Source organism: Trachypithecus francoisi, unplaced genomic scaffold, assembly GCF_009764315.1.
Source record: "Trachypithecus francoisi isolate TF-2019V2 unplaced genomic scaffold, Tfra_2.0 Lachesis_group3, whole genome shotgun sequence".
Classification (NCBI taxonomy): domain Eukaryota; kingdom Metazoa; phylum Chordata; class Mammalia; order Primates; family Cercopithecidae; genus Trachypithecus; species Trachypithecus francoisi.
This window is the reverse complement of record NW_022681468.1, coordinates 116136401-116154873: the sequence shown is the minus strand read 5'-3', so window position 1 is coordinate 116154873 and position 18473 is coordinate 116136401. Positions and strand designations below refer to the sequence as shown.

Here is an 18473-nt window from a genome sequence, read left to right as displayed (position 1 = left end):
TCATAGGCAGAATATTTACAGCAACTCTTGAAAAATGCGGTCACTTTATTAATTTTGAACTCTAATTATATGAAAATATTGTATTACATTTCTTGAAAAATCGTATCTACCCAGAGTATCAGTGAAGTGTTTTTATTATAAACATCAGAAACATTAACTAACTTAAGTACAAAGGGAATTTGTTAGGATGATATGGGGTTGCTTAAAGGATAAACAGAAAAGATAAAGAACCAAACAAATGTCCACTGTTTCAATTGGGCCAGAGGAATTACTTTTCTGCAATTGATTACTCTTCTGGGCAAGGCACTGAGTTTCTTGAGTCTGTATGCCTAAGAGCACCTGCTGTGTGTTGCGTAGTTTCTGGTATATTGTAATTGCTTAGACAACAACCCAATGCAATGTTTTCTCTTGATGTCTTAATATTGTAAAAGTATCTAGGAATAAGGACATTTTCCTAAATAACAATATCATTAATCACATCTAAGAAAATTAAAATTAGCTCAGTAATGCTATCTAATATACTCAACATTTAAAGTCATCTGGATATTCTCCAAATGTTTTTTGTTGCCCAGGATCCAATAAAGTTTCACTCATTGCATTTGCTTGTTTCTCATTAGTCTCATTAGTTCATGTAGGACAGTCTTCTTATTGCCTTTGTTTTTTATGACATTCACTTTTGTTTACTTGAAGAGTCCAGGGTAGTTGTCTTGTAGAATGTTTCACATTTTGGATTTGCGTAATTATTTTTTCATGCATAGATTTAGGTTAGACACTTTTGGCAAGAATACTACATGCTGCTTATTGCATCTCATCAGGATGTTTATGAAGCCAGGTTGTCCTGCTGCTGTTAATAATGAATTTGATCACTTAGTTAAGATGGTGTCTGCCAAATCTGTCCATTGTGAAGGTACATTTCCCCCTTCGTAATTGATTTGTGGATGACACTCAAATTGTATGACTTCTTTTATCCAGTGGTTTGAGCATTCATCAGTAGTGAATCAGTTATTACTGAGCTTTTAATGAAAAGTTTCTATAAAGTTTCCTTTCTAAATAGACATTTGTGATTAGGCATTAAAGAGAGAGTACTGGTAGTCACTTAAAAATCCTTTCATTTTTACTGTTTAGATGTCAGAACAGTTATATTACACAGCTGGGAAAGAGCTTTGCTTTGATTCCTCACAATTATTGTCATGATTCATGTTAATCTTTTACCCTTTACAGAAATAATACGTTGTTTTTTTTTTATTAGAGAACTTGATTATTTTAAAACACGTTAATGAAGGGTAACATAGGCCAGTGCAGTGCTGTACAATGGAAATATAGTACAAGCCAAATATGTAATTTGAAATCTAGATACCACATTAGAAAAGTAAAAAGAAACAGATGGAACTAATTTTAATAATATGTTTTATTTACATGAATATATCCAAAATATTTTAACATGTAGTTAGTATGAATATTCTACGTTCTGTGTGTGTGCACTAAGTCTTCTAAATCTGGTGTGTATTTTATACTACTTAAAATCTTAATTTAGATGAGCTATTTTAAGTTACCAATAACCACATGTCACACATCACTATCCCTATTGGATAGTGTGGATCTGGTGGTTACAATCTTGGGCACAGAGGAACCAGACTAACTTGGTTCAGATCTTACCTTCTTCCACCAGCTAGCATCATGACTTTGGGCAAATTCTTTATTTTCTTTGTGGCATAGTGTTCTCATTGTAAAATGGAGATAATAATAGTTCTTACTACTAGGGATGCGGAATTGAAATAATATAGGAAAAGCACTGAATCTGTCTCTGGCACATAGTAAATGCTTAGTAAATGTTAACTCCTATCATTATGCCTTTAGACTTCGTCCAATAGTTCCCATTCTGTCTTAGAAGTGTCCTTATATTTTGTTAGGGAAGCTAGGACTAGATATTGAATCCCTTGACTTCTGTTTTATATCTTGCTGGTTTTACCCTCAGTCCCTTGCTTTACAAACTCTTCTGTAGTGACTTTCTAAACCAATAAGATGAACTAGATTTTTTAGGAGAGTTTTAATTTCAAGCATTCTCTCCCCTTGTTAACATAATTTATTGAAATGAATGGGAAAACCCAGCACCTCTGCAAATGGCAATGAGTTAATGAGAGATTTATAATTATGATTTTTTAAGCTCACAAAAAATTGAAAGCTACAATATATTGGGTTGCTTTTTCTTTGTAAAATAAATACCTGTGTCCCTCAGAAACCTGTGTAATTGTAGCAGTAAGGTAAAACAGATTCACATACAAAATTAAGGTGATCTTGAAGATTGATGAAGTGTAGTTGTGTCTAGTTCAGAGTTATTTAGGATGCTTCCAGATTTGTTGATTATCCAGTCTTATATTAGGTCATAATAACTGAGGAAGATAGAGAAGAGAGTATTTTATGAAGTTTTGCAAAGGAGATGTCCTGTTTAAAAATAACTTGACAGTTTACTGTGATATAACATTTGGTACCTAGAATACTACTAGTAAAGTATCATTGCTCATTGTAGAAAAATAAAACATCATTAAACAAAGAAGTATCAGTTAGTTGAAGCCTTTGTAAGCATTCACTGAATCAGCATTCCTAAAGACGATGTTGCTAAAATGAAATGGTGGTAATTGAATATTACAGTGTAAAACAATGCCATGGTTCAGGGGATTGGATTGTACCTCCGAGTTAATTTTTTCATTGTATTATCATTGCAGCCATATTTTCATCAGTATAACAAACGTGGAACTGAAAAAATACTTGTTTCAGAAATTTAAAAGACTTTGCAACAGTATTGGGTGAATGCGCATCTGTATTAGGTCTTACTCTCAGGAGAATCTTCTGGCCACCAGTATTAAAAAGTGGCTTATAAGATATTTCCAGGCTGAGTACAGTGGCTCATGCTTGTATTCCCAGTACTTTGGGAGGCTAAGGTGGGAGGATGACTTGAAGCCAGGAGTTTGAGACCAGCCTGGGCAACATAGTGAGGCCCTGTCTGTACCAAAAAGACAACACCACCAAACCCCAAAAGCTTTCATGAACGTTCCGTAATTAATGTGAAAATTCTTATATTTTTCTCATCTAGCAGAATGAAAAATGACCAATTCAGATTTTCCCCCAAGTTTTGAGCTAAAGTATAGCTAAATATGAGCTAAATATTGCTAAGATTGTTTATTATTAATAGACTTTTCCTGATAATTGTTTTGGAGAATTTCCAGGTGACTGGTTAGAACGTTAATGGTACTGTCTGCAGGTTATCACATTGCCCCTTGTCTTCTTGCACATCATGAAGAAATTATATAGAATATTAACTTTAGTTATTTATGGTACTTTAAGAAGGTTACATAAAACATTTTTACAAAGGACAGACTTCATGTCATCTCGAGATCAAATTTTGGAGACTAAGGCTGATTTCTTAGAAAAAGCAATGGCGATTTGATGTTATCCTCAGTCATTAAGAATCGCTAATACTTGATTCCATCTTGGCCCAGGCACCTTTCATACCTGTAGGATCCTGAAAAATAATAAAACAAAACAACAAACTAAAACCAAGGTGCAAATAGCCATGGCAAGTAAGCGGTCATTTTAATACTCTCTGATAGTCCAGCCTGCTCATGGGAAGATAGACCTTAGAAAAAAGGAAAAAGCAAACAAGTAAAATTGCTGTGACGATTACACACATAGGGTAGAAGGATAGAGGACTAGCATCTCTTCAGAAATAGTTGTTAGAGAAGGCCTCTGTAGAAGGGACAGTTTGGTTAAAACATGAAGGAAGAAGCTAGCCGTGTGACAGAGAGTGGGTGCAGAGCAACTGTTCAGGCAGAGAGGATAGCACATAGGGAGGCCCCAGTGTGGGAAAGGACATGGCTTGTTAGAGAGACTGAATAATGTGGCTTATTCACAGCCCATTGAGAGAAGTGAGAGGAAGTGTGGTACGAGATTAGGTTGGAAAGCGGCAGGAACCAGATCCTGTAGGTAGGGCCATCGTAATGAACTTGGATTTTATTTTAGCTGTATTGGGGAGTTCTTGAAAGATTAGGGAAGAAAGATGGTCAAATTTGGTTTTAAGATCACTTAATATTATTTTACACGTAATAGTTGTTAAAATATGAGTCAAAATACAGTCCATGTTGTTTTATACATAACAGTTTCTAAAATGTGATTGTGAAAACCGAGGTCCTAGATTATTAGCGATTTTGGGGGAGATATTGTAGGTTTTTGAACTGTGAATAGTTACTATTTACTGAGGACCTGTTATCTGCCAAGCAGTGAAGTATTTTACACAGATTCTCTCTCATCTTCACAGAAATTTCCTTGAAAGGAGGCGTAATTTTTCCTGTTTGATGGGGGAGGAAATTTTAGATACAGAGTGAAATTAAGCAACTAGCACAGAAGGGCTAGGATTCAAAAACATGTCTGCCTGACTTTACCGTCCCATAGTTTTTTTAAGTGTCTTTTTGCAGGGAGGGAGATGGGGGAAGAAGAACAAGGCTGAAAATTGAAGAAAAGGAAAGTACTCTTATTATCATAAATGTTTGTGGAATAAAGGAATTTAGATTGTTTTTTAATTTTGGGGGAGTGATTGGGAAGGTAGTCACTATAAATTAGAAAAATGTATCAAAGTACATTACCGTATAGAAATTGAATCTCTCTAGAATTTCCCTATAGGACATTATGATCCTGAATAAGAATTTCAGATCTAGCTTTGATTAGACATTGACATTCACTGTTTTTATGGTATACTTGTATGCCATGAAGTTTTAAAAGCGTATATGTTTATCAGACAATTAAAATGATCTGTATAATATTAACAGTTAATTACATGTTTTCCCTAGGAGTGGGTTTTGTAAAGCTGAAATATAGTGAAGGTGATGTGTCTGAGGTAGATCAGTCTTTGGAGAAATTAGCTGTGCAGGGCAGAGAAAGCTTGAGCTCTGGAACCAGGAACAGTAACTGTTACGTAGCAAAACAGTGTAGAAAATGTTTAACTCTTAAGTGTTGCCTGCTGTTAGTTGGTAACATGAATGTTGTTGAGATCTTTGAATGTTAAATTATTTTAATTTTCTAATTTTCTAAGGTAGGTGAGAACTTGAAGCAAGATAGTCTGAAATGCATAGTGATAGTGGACCCTAAAGGATCAGGATGGATGAAATGTAGGATTTGGAGACTGACGAGAAGGGATGGGATGGTTGAAAGAAACATTAACAAGTAGTAAAAAAAAAGGAAGTCCTTTGACAGTAGTCTCTTAGCTTCTTATAATAAAGTGATACTTTTCTTAACGATGAGCATTATACAGAATGTATAATTTGTAGGTATATAAAAATGCTGCTTATCCTTCTGCCCTGCATTCCTGCTACTAGTAAACGTTGAACCTCTTTTGGCAATAAGACAGATAGATTTCTTTTTTATTTTGGCAAGTATTCAAATACCATATGTTAATGTTTTACTCTGGGTACAATAAAGTTTAGAATTATCACTGGTCACACAATTAAGACATGCACCGCATGATATGATTTGTTGATATTGGTGGGAATTACAACGGAAAGAAGTTCCCTGTGGATATTTTCTTTCCATAAGATGGAATTCTATCAAGAAGTGTGAAGTATTCTATCAGAATGTGAGGAATAGTCTATCAAGAAGTGAGAGCTATTCCATTAAGAAGTGAGAAATTTGAAGAGACTTGGAAATGTAGAAGATATTAGATAGGATCATTAAACCTATTTCAAAATGGAATCCAGTGACTCTGGCCATACTAAACCAAAATTAAGCAAATATAAGTGGCTGGGAGTCAGGTCCCTGGGGAGAAGTATAGGACAGTTTTTATACAAAGTCAACTAAGGAGTGAGTGAGTGATAACCCTTTTACTGTAACAAAAAGTGGGTAAAGAAAATGGTGATAGGCCGGGCGCGGTGGCTCAAGCCTGTAATCCCAGCACTTTGGGAGGCCGAGACGGGCGGATCACGAGGTCAGGAGATCGAGACCATCCTGGCTAACACGGTGAAACCCCGTCTCTACTAAAAAATACAAAAAACTAGCCGGGCGAGGTGGCGGGCGCCTGTAGTCCCAGCTACTCGGGAGGCTGAGGCAGGAGAATGGCGGGAACCCGGGAGGCGGAGCTTGCAGTGAGCTGAGATCCGGCCACTGCACTCCAGCCCCGGCGACAGAGTGAGACTCCGTCTCAAAAAAAAAAAAAAAAAAAGAAAATGGTGATAGATCTTTTAGAAAATAATCTCCTGTTCCCAGCAAAGGATTGTTCACCAGTACCACCAACAAAATTTTTGTTGTTGAAAAAAAAGGTAAGAAGAATGTGTATGCAATTGTTCATATATATATATATATATAAAAGTAGCACTATAGAAATACGTGGAGTAAAAAGTGTTCTCCCGGTACGCTCTCCGTTGGCAGCTCAAACCCACTACTCTCCCCAGGGGGAAAACAATGTTAACTGTTCAGTGTTTGTTATTCTATTCTTTCCCCTTCGTATTTGCATTTAAATATGGGCATACAAGCGTCTGTACATGTGTACATATTTTAATATCAGAAGAGTCATACTCTACATATTTTGAGCGTAAATTTTTTATTTATGTATCTTGACACTGTTTTAATCTCAGCATACAAATGTATCCCAGACTTTTCATAATGTTCCTCTCCTGTGCAGACTGTATGTGTGTATGAGTTTATGAAGATAGCTATATTTCTGCTTAAGTAATACTATTTTTATGTAAAATATTTAGACACTACCAAAGGTGAAAGAAAAAACTAAAAATCAACTGAAATCCTTGAGATAATCCCTATTTTGGCGACCATTTAAAAAAATGTTTTTCTTTAGGTATTTACACGAGTGTAAACATACATCACACCTGCCACATATGAAGATATAATATATATATATTTATTTATTTTGAGACAAGGTTTCTCTCAGTCACCCAGACTAGGTCTCCCTCAGTCACGCAGACTGAAGTGTAGTGGTGTAATCTTGGCTCCCTGTGTCCTCTGCCTCCCGTGCTCCAGTGATTGTCCCACCTCAGTCTCCTGAGTAGCTGGGACTACTGGTAAAAGTCACCACTCCTGGTTAATTTTTGTTTTGTTTTGTTTTGTTTTTTGGTGGAGATGCCCAGGCTGGTCTTGAACTCGTGGACTCAAGCAGTCCACCTGCCTTGGCCCCCCAAAGTGCTGGGATTACAGGGGTGAGCCACAGCACCCAGCCAGTGTAGTATTTGTAAATGGATTATACATACAAGATGATTTTTATCATGGAACTATTTTCTCTATCCTCCACTCCCTTTCTCCTATCTTTCCCCTCCCAGTAACCAGTAATAACAACCTGGTGTACATTTTTCCTACCTTTCTCAATGTCCATTTAATCATATACATATGAAATTATATAATTTACACTCAGCTGCATTATTCATTTTTCACAGAACTCATTCTACATCACTGAAATGTAGCCCGCTCATTTTTTTGCTGAATACTATTCTAAGGCAAGGATCAGCAAACTGCAATAAATGGATCAAATCCATCCAGCCACCTATTTGTATAAATAAAGGTTTACTGGAACACAGCTTCACCCATTTTTATATTGAGCAGTTTAACCTTTTAAATTATTTATTTGTTATTTGTGGCACAATTTTCCCCCCAATCCATTGTTTGTCTTTTGCTTTGTTACGGTATTTTACCATAAAAAGTTTTGTTTTGTTTTGTTTTTTAAATGCAGTAAAGTAAAACATGCTTCTTCTAGCTTTGAGTTTCCTATTTTGATTTAAAAGGTTGCCTAACTCCAGGATTATCCTTGTATTTTCCTAAAATTTCCTCTAAGGTTTTTATCACTTGCATTTTTATAGGCCTTGAATACATTTTAATGTCTGTATTGAGTGGCATTGTAGTATAATGTAATATAAGATCACAGATGATGAACAAATAGCTAACAATAATGTAGTATAAGGTCACAGACCCTGGTTCTGTGATTTACTACCTGTGTGACCTTTGACAAGGTCCTTAACATTTATGTGTTTTTTGTTTTCCTCTCTAAAATGGGACTGATTATTGTACCTGTCTCATAAGACAACAGTGAAGCTTAAATGAGTAGTTAATATGTAGAAAATACTTAGAACGTTATCTGGTACGTAAGTGCTTTTACTATTATTACAGGGTGTGAGTAGGAATCTCATTTTTTTCCCATATGGATAACCAGTTGTCCTAGTAACATTTATTGAGTAGTTAGTTCATCCTTTTCCTCAATTGATTTAAAATGTCATCTCTACTAAATATTAAGTTTCCAAATATATATAGCTCTGTTTGGGGGCTTTATAGCCTGTTATGTGTCTTTATCCCCTGCTCCAGAGCCGCAGTGCTTAATTACTGTAGCCTTATACATACTGGTAACTAACGAGTGGAGTCCCTTTACTTTGTTTTGCAGAATTACTTTGGTTCTTATTGCCTTTTTTTTTTTTGCTCTTCCATATAGTTTTGTAAACACTCATCAGAATTTACAAAAACTATTTGTTATTAAGTCTTAGCATGGAAGGGAGTGATACTAAGTGGCCATTATTAGGATGGAACCTGCAGTCTCTCATTAATACTTTAACCATTGGAAGTTTTTAGAAGTTATCTGGTTATATAATCTAAAGATTGGTACCATCCTCCATGCTAGGTGGGTACTGGGAATATAACAAATGAAAACTGTAGAAAGATAGATCATAAGGCTGCAGTTCCCGAACTATACCCTGAGATACCCAAAGGCACTTCAGAGAACTCCCAGGGTCATTTCAAACTTGCAGGGAAACATGGCCACATCTGTTGGACACTATGAACTTCTAGCTCAAGGTAGTTCACAGTTTCAACATCTGTGCCATCTTCATTTTGTAGCTGTGATATCTTTGTGAAGTTGAACTTTTGGTGGTTACAGTTTTAATAAGCAAGTACTATGCAAAAATCAGTGTGGAACAGGAAATGTGGGTGGCAGTATTTAGTTGCACAGCATCTAAGTTTTAGAAGTTGTGCAGGGCCCTATAGGTGCAAACATCTCATAGTAACTAATTGTGGTCATTTTAAAATGAAATATATATAAAAATATATGTATATATAAATATATATACATATATATATTTCAGTTTGCATATATTATTTTTTCAAAAAGGTGCTAATTTGTTGGGACATAGATACTCATTTGTTTGAACCTGTTAAGAAAAGATAGAATGGTTAGCTGTTTCTTTTGACCTGTGGAATTCTTGAAAGAAATTACAGAGAAAATAAGGGTACCAGGAGCCAAGCAAGTTTGGGGACCTCTCTATTTTAACAAGTTATTACAAATACTCAAAGATTAAGAACATTTGGAGTGCTCTGTAGGTAGCGCATACACCAAGCTTGCTTAGAACAGGCAAAACTAACATTGCCTGGGCACCTGGGACAGACAGCATTTCTGAGCAAATGGTATTTAAGCTGAGCTTGAGGGAAGACTGGGAACTGACTGAAAAGGAGTGGTGGTGGGAATAGCTTGTGTGAAGAGGTGGGAGCTGTGGGGAGCTGACTGAGAGAGCAATGCAGTGGGGCTGGAGATAGGCAGAAGCTAGATCAGGTGGTGACTGACGGGGCAGTCGACTAAAGAAGTTTCTTCAGTTTTCTTTGCAAAAGGCAGCAGCAAGCCTTTGAGGGTTTTTAAGTGAAGAGAGGATATCTTAGGTCGCTGTCCTCCTACTGAGGGAACAAAATACAGAATGATATACAGAAATATTTAAGTAACACTGTGTTCTCAATAATGTAGAGTGAATATTTTTTGTAAACATTTTGAAGTGCCTTGGTTTTGAAAGGCATTTATAAGCTTTCCTGTGAGTGTAATTCACTCTTAATTTTTCAAACACATACACTTTTTTTGTTCAACCTGGCTCAATTTTAAAAATGAAAAAAAAAAAAAGGCAGTGTTAAACTGCAAAACATTTCAGTTGTAATTTGGGGGGTATTTTTTTAAATGGCAAAAATTGTGTTGTAATTTTGAAATAAAATGTATTTTATTATCAGTAATACAGTATTTCAGATTTTTAATTTGCGTATTTTAGCCACCAATCTAACACATTTATCTTTTAAGTTTCTGATTTAAGTTTGGGGGGTACAATAGAGATTTAATAGTTACAAAGTAAAGATATAAAGGTAATTTCTCTTAGTCTAGCTATCTTTTTATACTTCCTTTTTGTTTATGTGTTTATTCTACTATGATTCCAGTAAACTAATGTAACATAAACATTTTGATAGCAATAAGAAACTAATTGCTGGTTACTTTTGAAAAATTTCTAGGCTTATTTTCAGGAATTTTAAGACTTGAAAAATAAAATAAATTTTATGGTCATTAAATGGGCATAGAGACCTGAAACTCTTCTTTTTTTTTTTTTGAGACGGAATCTCGCTGTTGCCAGGCTGGAGTGCAGTGGCGTGATCTCGGCTCACTGCAACCTCCACCTCCTGGGTTCAAGTGATTCTCTTGTCTCAGCCTCCCGACTAGCTGGGACTACAGGCATGTGCCTCCATGCCCGGCTAATTTTTGTATTTTTAGTTGAGGTGGTGTTTCACCATGTTGGCCAGGCTATTCTTGAACTCCTGACCTCATGATCTACCCGCCTTGGCCTCCCAAAGTGCTGGGATTACAGGTGTGAGCCACTGCGCCCAGCCATCTCTTTTCTAATACCTGCCTGTGGTGTTTGGGAAAGGGTAATTAGTCTGATTAGAATTAGAATTTGTTTATCATTGAAGTGTTGGAAAACTTTTAAAACAATTGAATGTTATTTCCTTCCCTCTGCCAGTGTGTTTTGTATTTCTTTAGAGCTATTTGTTCATTATATAATATATAATTTGTGTCATCCTTAAATTCATAATGTAAATAAATTATAAAGAGGTGTAGATATATTTGAAAAACAGTCTTAGTTTCATTTGCTGGATTAGGTTTCTCTGATTTTTCACATGAAGAAAGCTGATGACAACTTGAGTTGTTTACAAGGCAATTGATCAGAAGTTTTCTTTTTTTTTTTTTTTTTATTATACTTTAAGTTCTAGGGTACATGTGCATAACGTTTATATCATGTATAACTCCCCAATGCAATCCTCCCTCCTCCCCCCTCCCCATGATAGGCCCCAGTGTGTGATGTTCCCCTTCCCGAGTCCAAGTGATCTCATTGTTCAGTTCCCACCTATGAGTGAGAACATGCGGTGTTTGGTTTTCTCTTCTTGTGATAGTTTGCTAAGAATGATGGTTTCCAGCTGCATCCATGTCCCTACAAAGGATGCAAACTCATCGTTTTTTATGGCTGCATAGTATTCCATGGTGTATATGTGCCACATTTTCTTAATCCAGTCTGTCACAGATGGACATTTGGGTTGATTCCAAGTCTTTGCTATTGTGAATAGTGCCGCAATAAACATACGTGTGCATGTGTCTTTGTGAAGTTCTGGCTAGGGCAATCAGAAGTTTTCTTGAAGAAAAGTGATAAAGCTTTAAGTTGGAAAGCTTTCCAACAGGCTGAGAATATAAGGTTTATAGCAAATATTTTTCTTTAAATTTTGTTCTTCCCATGTTCAAAGAACTGACAGGGACTTAGAAAAATTAAGCTAATTCTTCCCGTGCTCTTTACACTAAAATGAATTCTAGATGAAGATTAAATGTAGAAAATCACAAAATAATAGAACAAAGCAAGGCTGAAATTTTTTATAATCTTGGGATAAAAAAGACCTAAGCATAACTTTTAGTTTTATGTAGCTTAAAATTTATTCTTATAACAAATATTATAAAGTCAATGGAAAAAAGAATATTTGTAAAATATGATAGCAGATTCTTTTTAATTCAGTCAGATGAATACATTCACTAGAAAAATGGACAACGTGTGTGTATGGTAAATTTATGAAAGAAATACAAATAACTAATAAACATAAAAAGATACCTCTTAATGAAGAATCATTTTAATTTTCTGCCTCCTTTATGTTCAATAGAGAATTTCACTTTGAATGCAGTAACTTAAAGTATTTATAAATCTAATTCTAGGGTTTGAAATAAAACTTTTATTAGATACTCATGTTGTTTAACAAGGCTTGTTTATCTCAGGTAGAAGGTTTTTTTCTTTTTCCCCCAATGTTCTTCTAAATGGATCAAAGTTTGGTTTCCTACTTCAAAGTAAATCTTATTTATTAGACATTTATAGTGAGATGACTATATTTATGTGTCATATCCAGAGAGCAACAGTTAATAATTTTTGGACTTGTTAGTAATATATTTTCTGACAGAAATAGTAGAAGAAAGGTTTGCTTAACTTTGTTCTTTTTCTTTGTTTTTGTAGGAGCCAGCATTAGAACGTTCACTCCATTTTATTTTCTGGTGGAGCCGGTGGATACACTCTCAGTTAGAGGCTCTTCTGTTATATTAAACTGTTCAGCATATTCTGAGCCTTCTCCAAAAATTGAATGGAAAAAAGATGGAACTTTTTTAAACTTAGCATCAGATGATCGACGCCAGCTTCTCCCAGATGGATCTTTATTTATCAGCAACGTGGTGCATTCCAAGCACAATAAACCTGATGAAGGTTATTATCAGTGTGTGGCCACTGTTGAGAGTCTTGGAACTATGTCAGTAGAACAGCCAAGCTCACAGTAGCAGGTAAGTTTTAAGGGATTTTTTTTTTTTTTTTTTTTTTTTTGCATTTTCAGATATTTGTAACATGTACATCTTGATAAAAGCACTCTTCTCTTGGAGTTTTCATTTAATTAGTAGCAACAAATGTACTCATTTAACAGATAATAACCATGCATATACTCTGTGTATGGGACTTTGCTATAGGGCCTGCTCAGTGCCGTAGAGAATAAACTGTAGCATGTTTCCACTTGTCTGATGGCTTAATATTGCTATCAGAAGTACTGAGCAGTTCTTTTCTCCTTTTAAACGTGGAAGTGGCAGGGGAAGTGGTATAGGAAAATTAAATCACTTTGATGGCCAACTTCTATCTTACCCAGCATAACCATTTAGTATGGTTTTGTAAAACTTGCAGTAAAGTCAGAATCCTGGTTCCTTGATGCCTTAACCAAGGAAATGACATTCAATTGGATTGTTTTAAAATCTAGAGAGTGTATATTAAGGTGGAGAGCAGACAGTTATAAAGAGAGGAACTTTCCCTCCTTTTCAGAGTTTCCTTATTTGAAGAATGATGGAAAGTGTAAGAAAAATTAGGGATCTAGAAGATGTGGTATCTAAGTAAGTCATGTCTGTTTTATAGTAGATACTAGTATTCCTGAGACAGTGTTTCTTTACTTGAGTACCAGAGGAAATAGTTTTTGTGAAGGGTCATGTTATACAAAAATGTTATCTTTAAGTCCTGTATTTACTCTCACCTTGGTGAAGTGCCCACGTGTGAGACAGGACCTTAGAGATAGTAGTCTCCCATCTCATTCCTACTCCAGGATTATGGTTTCCCATCTCATGCTCACTCCAGAGTATATTTGCTCATACATTCAGAGCATAATGGCTGTTTTTTTTTTCCTCTTTGGGGACAAATACTCAAAGTTGAATTTGGGTGTGACAAAAAGTTTCTGTAATTATTCCATAGTCATAGACTGAAGATGGAAAATTTCCCTTTTCTTTCCTTCTCTCCCTCCCTCCCTTCTACCCTCCCTTCCTTCCTTTATTCCTTCTTTCCTCTTTATATTTTTCTTCCTTTTCTTTTCTTTCTCTTTTCATTTCTCTTTTCTTTTCTTTTCTTTTCTTTTCTTTTCTTCTCTCTCCCTTAAATAATCTGTTTGCCAGGCTTTCTCCAACATGCTTCTTAAATAAATTAGTATAATGACTGCCTCTACGATGTCATAATGAGGTCAGTGTTTATAATTTAAGTTCTTAAATGTCTCTTATCTGGGCTTTATTCATGGGCTCCTTCCTCTCAGCTGTCCCCCCACATACTATCATCAAATCCAGTGAATTCTGCTTCCTAATTTCTCTGTACTTAATCCACTTTCTCCTTCCCAAGGCAACTCCCAGTGTTCCCTCACCACAGCCTTGTAAGCATCTGCCTGCTACCTTACTCTTCCCCTCCTCCAGTCCAGTCTCCACCCTGGCTAGAGTACTCTTTCTCATCCTTCAGTGATCCTCCAGTAACACCATCAAGGTAACATCTAAACTCTCAAATAACAGGCCTGTTGATTTCTTTTATGAGCTGTCCTTCACTTCTCCAACCTTATTTCTTAACATTTCACCCTGCCTCTGTCCCCACTCCTGTCCCCTACCTCCATCATCACCCTCACCACAGTTATAAACACTGGCAGTACTGAGTGTTTTGTTTCCTTTCATTTATATTCTGCCTTCCACCCTTTGCTCATGGCATCCCCACTGCCTGTTAATTTTATCCTCCACCTTTTCCTCACTTTCTTCTCCTCTGCTAAGTTTGTCCATTCTTTCTCTTAGCTTTGATACCTTCAGGAAGCATTTTTTGACCCAGTATCTAAGCAAGCAGCACCATAAAAGGTGATACATTCTGCGGTGACTGCACACAGGGTTCTGTAGGAAAGTTATTTAACCCACTCTTGGCCCTAGATATCAGGAGTAAATAGTATCCAAGCTAAGGGATGAAATAAAAGTTCTTTTAAATAGTTGCATAGTATACATTGTCTAGATATACTTACTGTGATTTATTTGAAGATGTCTTTGTTGATGAACAGTTAAATGGATTAAATTGTTGGATATTATAGGCAATACTATAGTGAACTGCCTTCTGCAAATCTTTATTTCTATAAAATAGATTACTGGAATTGGGATTCCTGGATCATAAGTTACACTTGTGTGTGTGCGCAATTAAAAGGAACTAGTTTGTCAGTTCCTCAAAATGTTAACCATAGTGTTACCATATGACCCAGCAATTCCATTCCTAGGCATTGTGGGATAGGTAGGGGGTTATGCAGAATGACTGCAAGTGAGTACAAGGTTTCTTTCTGGGATGATGAAAAGGTTCTGAAACTAGATTATGGTGATGATTACCCAACTTTATTCATATACTAAAAATATTATTATGTACTTTAGATAGTGAACTTTATGGTATATAAATTATATCTCAATAAAACTTAAAATTCTGCCAAATTGCCATTCTAAAAGACTCTTAGAGTTTTTTGGTTGCAAACAGTAGTACTGATCATTGCCAAGTCAAGCAAGAAGGGAAGTTTTTAAAAGAACAGTAAATAGGTACCTCATAGAATTAAGTATGAGAGGTCTTTTTCACTAAGCTGTCTCATTTCTCCACAACCAGAATTTCTGTTTTTCTGCCTGAGTAGTATGCTGGCTGTAGGTATTTTGTGCCCAGAGGTGGGGTAATAGGGTGCTCTATATACAGACATTGTTAATATCCTCTTGTCAACTCCGGGTCTTATTCCCACTCTCCTTTTTGTCCTGCAGTTCTCCAGAGGCAGCAGGACAACTGGCTTCCTTCTTGGGAGCGCAGGAAGCTGCAGCGTTCCCTGCCTTGATATCTCAGTTACTAGTCCTCCATCTGCTTTCCCTACTCAGACATTTTTTGAAATCTCTTGTCTGCCAATTCTCCATATGTTTTTGTGAGCTTACATTTTAAAAAGTATTAATTTTCATGAGACCTCAGGAGGAAGAATTTTTTGACACTTAAAAATACAACTGAGCTGGGCGCAGTGGCTCACGCCTATAATCCCAGCACTATAGGAGGCTGAGATGGGCGAATCACCTGAGGTCAGGAGTTTGAGACCAGCCTGACCAACATGGTGAAACCCCATCTCTATTAAAAATACACACATTAGCCAGTATGCTTGTGCACGCCTGTAACCCCAGCTACTTGGGAGGCTGAGGCAGGAGAATCGTTTCAACCCTGGAGGCAAAGGTTGCAGTGAGCCAAGATTGTGCCACTGTACTCCAGCATGGGCGACAGAGTGAGACTCTGTCTCAAAAAAAAAAAAAAATTAAATTAAAATAGAACTATATTTTGGTTTTATTAAGATTTCCTCCTTTCCCCAACTTTATTAGTTTCTGTGTTTCTCTTTGTTAATTCCTTTCTTCTGATATTCTGGTTTCTTAAAAGTAGATTTTTGATCAAATCATGGGAACTCAAGGAAAAAAAGCAGATTTTTTGGACAATTTTATCTTTATTTTTTTTCCTGCAAAGATCCCCTTGAAATGAAAAAAAAAAAAAGTAAGAAAAAGAAAAAGCTTATTGCAGGGCTGTAAAACCTGTGTGATTTATGTTTGGACTAATTCACCGTCATAAAACTAGAAAACCTGTAATCATTTCTCATGATTTGTTTGTTCTTCCTTGAAGAAACATTTTGTTTCATTCTGAGCATAGCATTCACTTTTTAGATATTAATTATAATAGGTAGTCAAGTGTTTATGCAATATACTATATATAAATTATTTATTTTAGGTACTTTTTTTTTTTAACAATCCTGTGAGGCCTGTTATTCTCATTTTACTTGTGAAGAAACTGAGTCTTAGGGAGTGGTTAAATAACTTGCCAACTTCATACACCCATGAAGTGGTGGTGTTGGGATTCAGATTCAGATATGTGACTTGAAAACTGATGCTCTTCTTTGGGAGGCCGAGGCGGGCGGATCACAAGGTCAGGAGATCGAGACCATCCTGGCTAACACTGTGAAACCCCGTCTCTACTAAAAAAAATACAAAAAACTAGCCGGGCGAGGTGGCGGGCGCCTGTAGTCCCAGCTACTCGGGAGGCTGAGGCAGGAGAATGGCGGTAAACCTGGGAGGCAGAGCTTGCAGTGAGCTGAGATCCGGCCACTGCACTCCAGCCCAGGCGACAGAGTGAGACTCCGTCTCAAAAAAAAAAAAAAAAAGAAAACTGATGCTCTTAGCTACTGCATCCTGTGGCATCTATATTTATGATGACATTTTTGGTTCACATTTTATTTTGAGATCATTTCAAACTTAGGGAGTAGGTGCAAGAATAGAACCAAGAAATCTCATATACCTTCACCTAGATTACCTGATTATTAACATCTTACCATATCTGCCTTATCCCCCAAATATGCATACATCCAAATACATATTTTTTCTGAGCCATTAAGAGTAAATTGCAGACAGGTTTTCCTGTAACTGCCTAAATACCTATGTGTATAATCCTTTGAAACAAGGACTTTCTCCTAGATAACCACAGATGTCCATCAAAATTAGGAAATTAACTGTAATACAACACTACCGTTTAATTTAGATTTCACTGATTATCTCAATAATGTTCTTTATAGTAAAAACCAAAAGCAGAGTACCCCCCTGTCCGCCTCCCACACATACTGTTCTTTCTGGCCCAAGATTACATATTTCACTTAGTGGTTGTGTCTCTTTAAACTCTTTTGACATAACTTGGTTTTTCCTTGCCTCATTTTGGGTTTGTTCGATTTCTCCCATGAATAGATTCAGATTTCACAGTTTTGGGAGAAATACCACAGAAGTAATGCTGTGTTCTCTGTGCATCATGCCAAGAAGCATGTGATATTTTGTTCTGTTGCTGGTGATGTTAACTTTTACTACTTAAGATGGTCTGTGCAGTGTTTCTCCATTGTAAAGCTTTGTACTTTTGTTAATTAGTAATGAGTATTTTGGGAAGAGATACTTTGATACTCTGTAAATATACTGTTCCTCATCACATTTTTGTTTATTAGTTTTAGTATCCATTGAGATTCATGCCTGAATCAGTTATTACTATCAAATGGTGATTTTTCTAGTTCCATCATTTCTATACGGTAGAGCTTTTCCTTCTCTTCCACTTACTTGTTTACATTTGCATGAACCCACAGATTCTTGTTTTATTCAGTGCGTTATAATGCATGTTAATACCATTATCCCAGATTTAACCAGAGGAAGCTCCCTTCAGTCTGACTTCTATGCCCTTTTGATATGTCTTCATTGTTCTTCGGACACTTTTGTTACTTTATGTTGTAAGATGTTCCAGGTTCATCTTGTACTTTCTCTCCATCTGCACTCTTAGAATTGGCCATTTCTCCAAGAGTGTTATTTAGAAAAGGTAGAGACACCATATGTACCATTGCTACTGAAGTGATATCGATGCTGGACCTTCTCTGTGGACAGGGCTAGGAAGTATATAGGTGTATATATGTATATAGGTATAGCAATTAATATGTAATGACTAGACAAAATGTATAAATATTTCACACATATATTTATATAGACACCCATATGTATTTTTATTTCTATAATTATATAAAACCATGACGTTTACACTGATACCTCCATTCTACACCAGTACCATAGGACTTATTCTGCCCATCTCCTTTTCAATGTTTGTACCTTGCTTCTCCAACTGTGAGGAATCTGATTCCAATTATCCTTAATGCATTTACTTATTTGCCTAGTATTCCTGTATTTAGCTAATTTCTGTGGACCTTTTTTTCAACCCTGGTTCTGCCATATGTTGTAGCCATGTGGGCTGACTTGCTCCTGGCCCCCAAGACAAAATTTTAAA

The 18473-nt window shown here is 36.2% G+C and overlaps 1 protein-coding gene across 1 annotated transcript in view; it reads left to right on the top strand.

Moving 5' to 3' along the window:
• NEO1 (neogenin 1) overlaps nt 1-18473 on the top strand; it is a 269841-nt gene that overhangs the window by 61077 nt on the left and 190291 nt on the right. Inside the window, 2 exon segments of the mRNA XM_033189458.1 lie at nt 12321-12602; nt 12605-12637. Coding sequence (XP_033045349.1) covers nt 12321-12602; nt 12605-12637 — 315 coding nt within the window.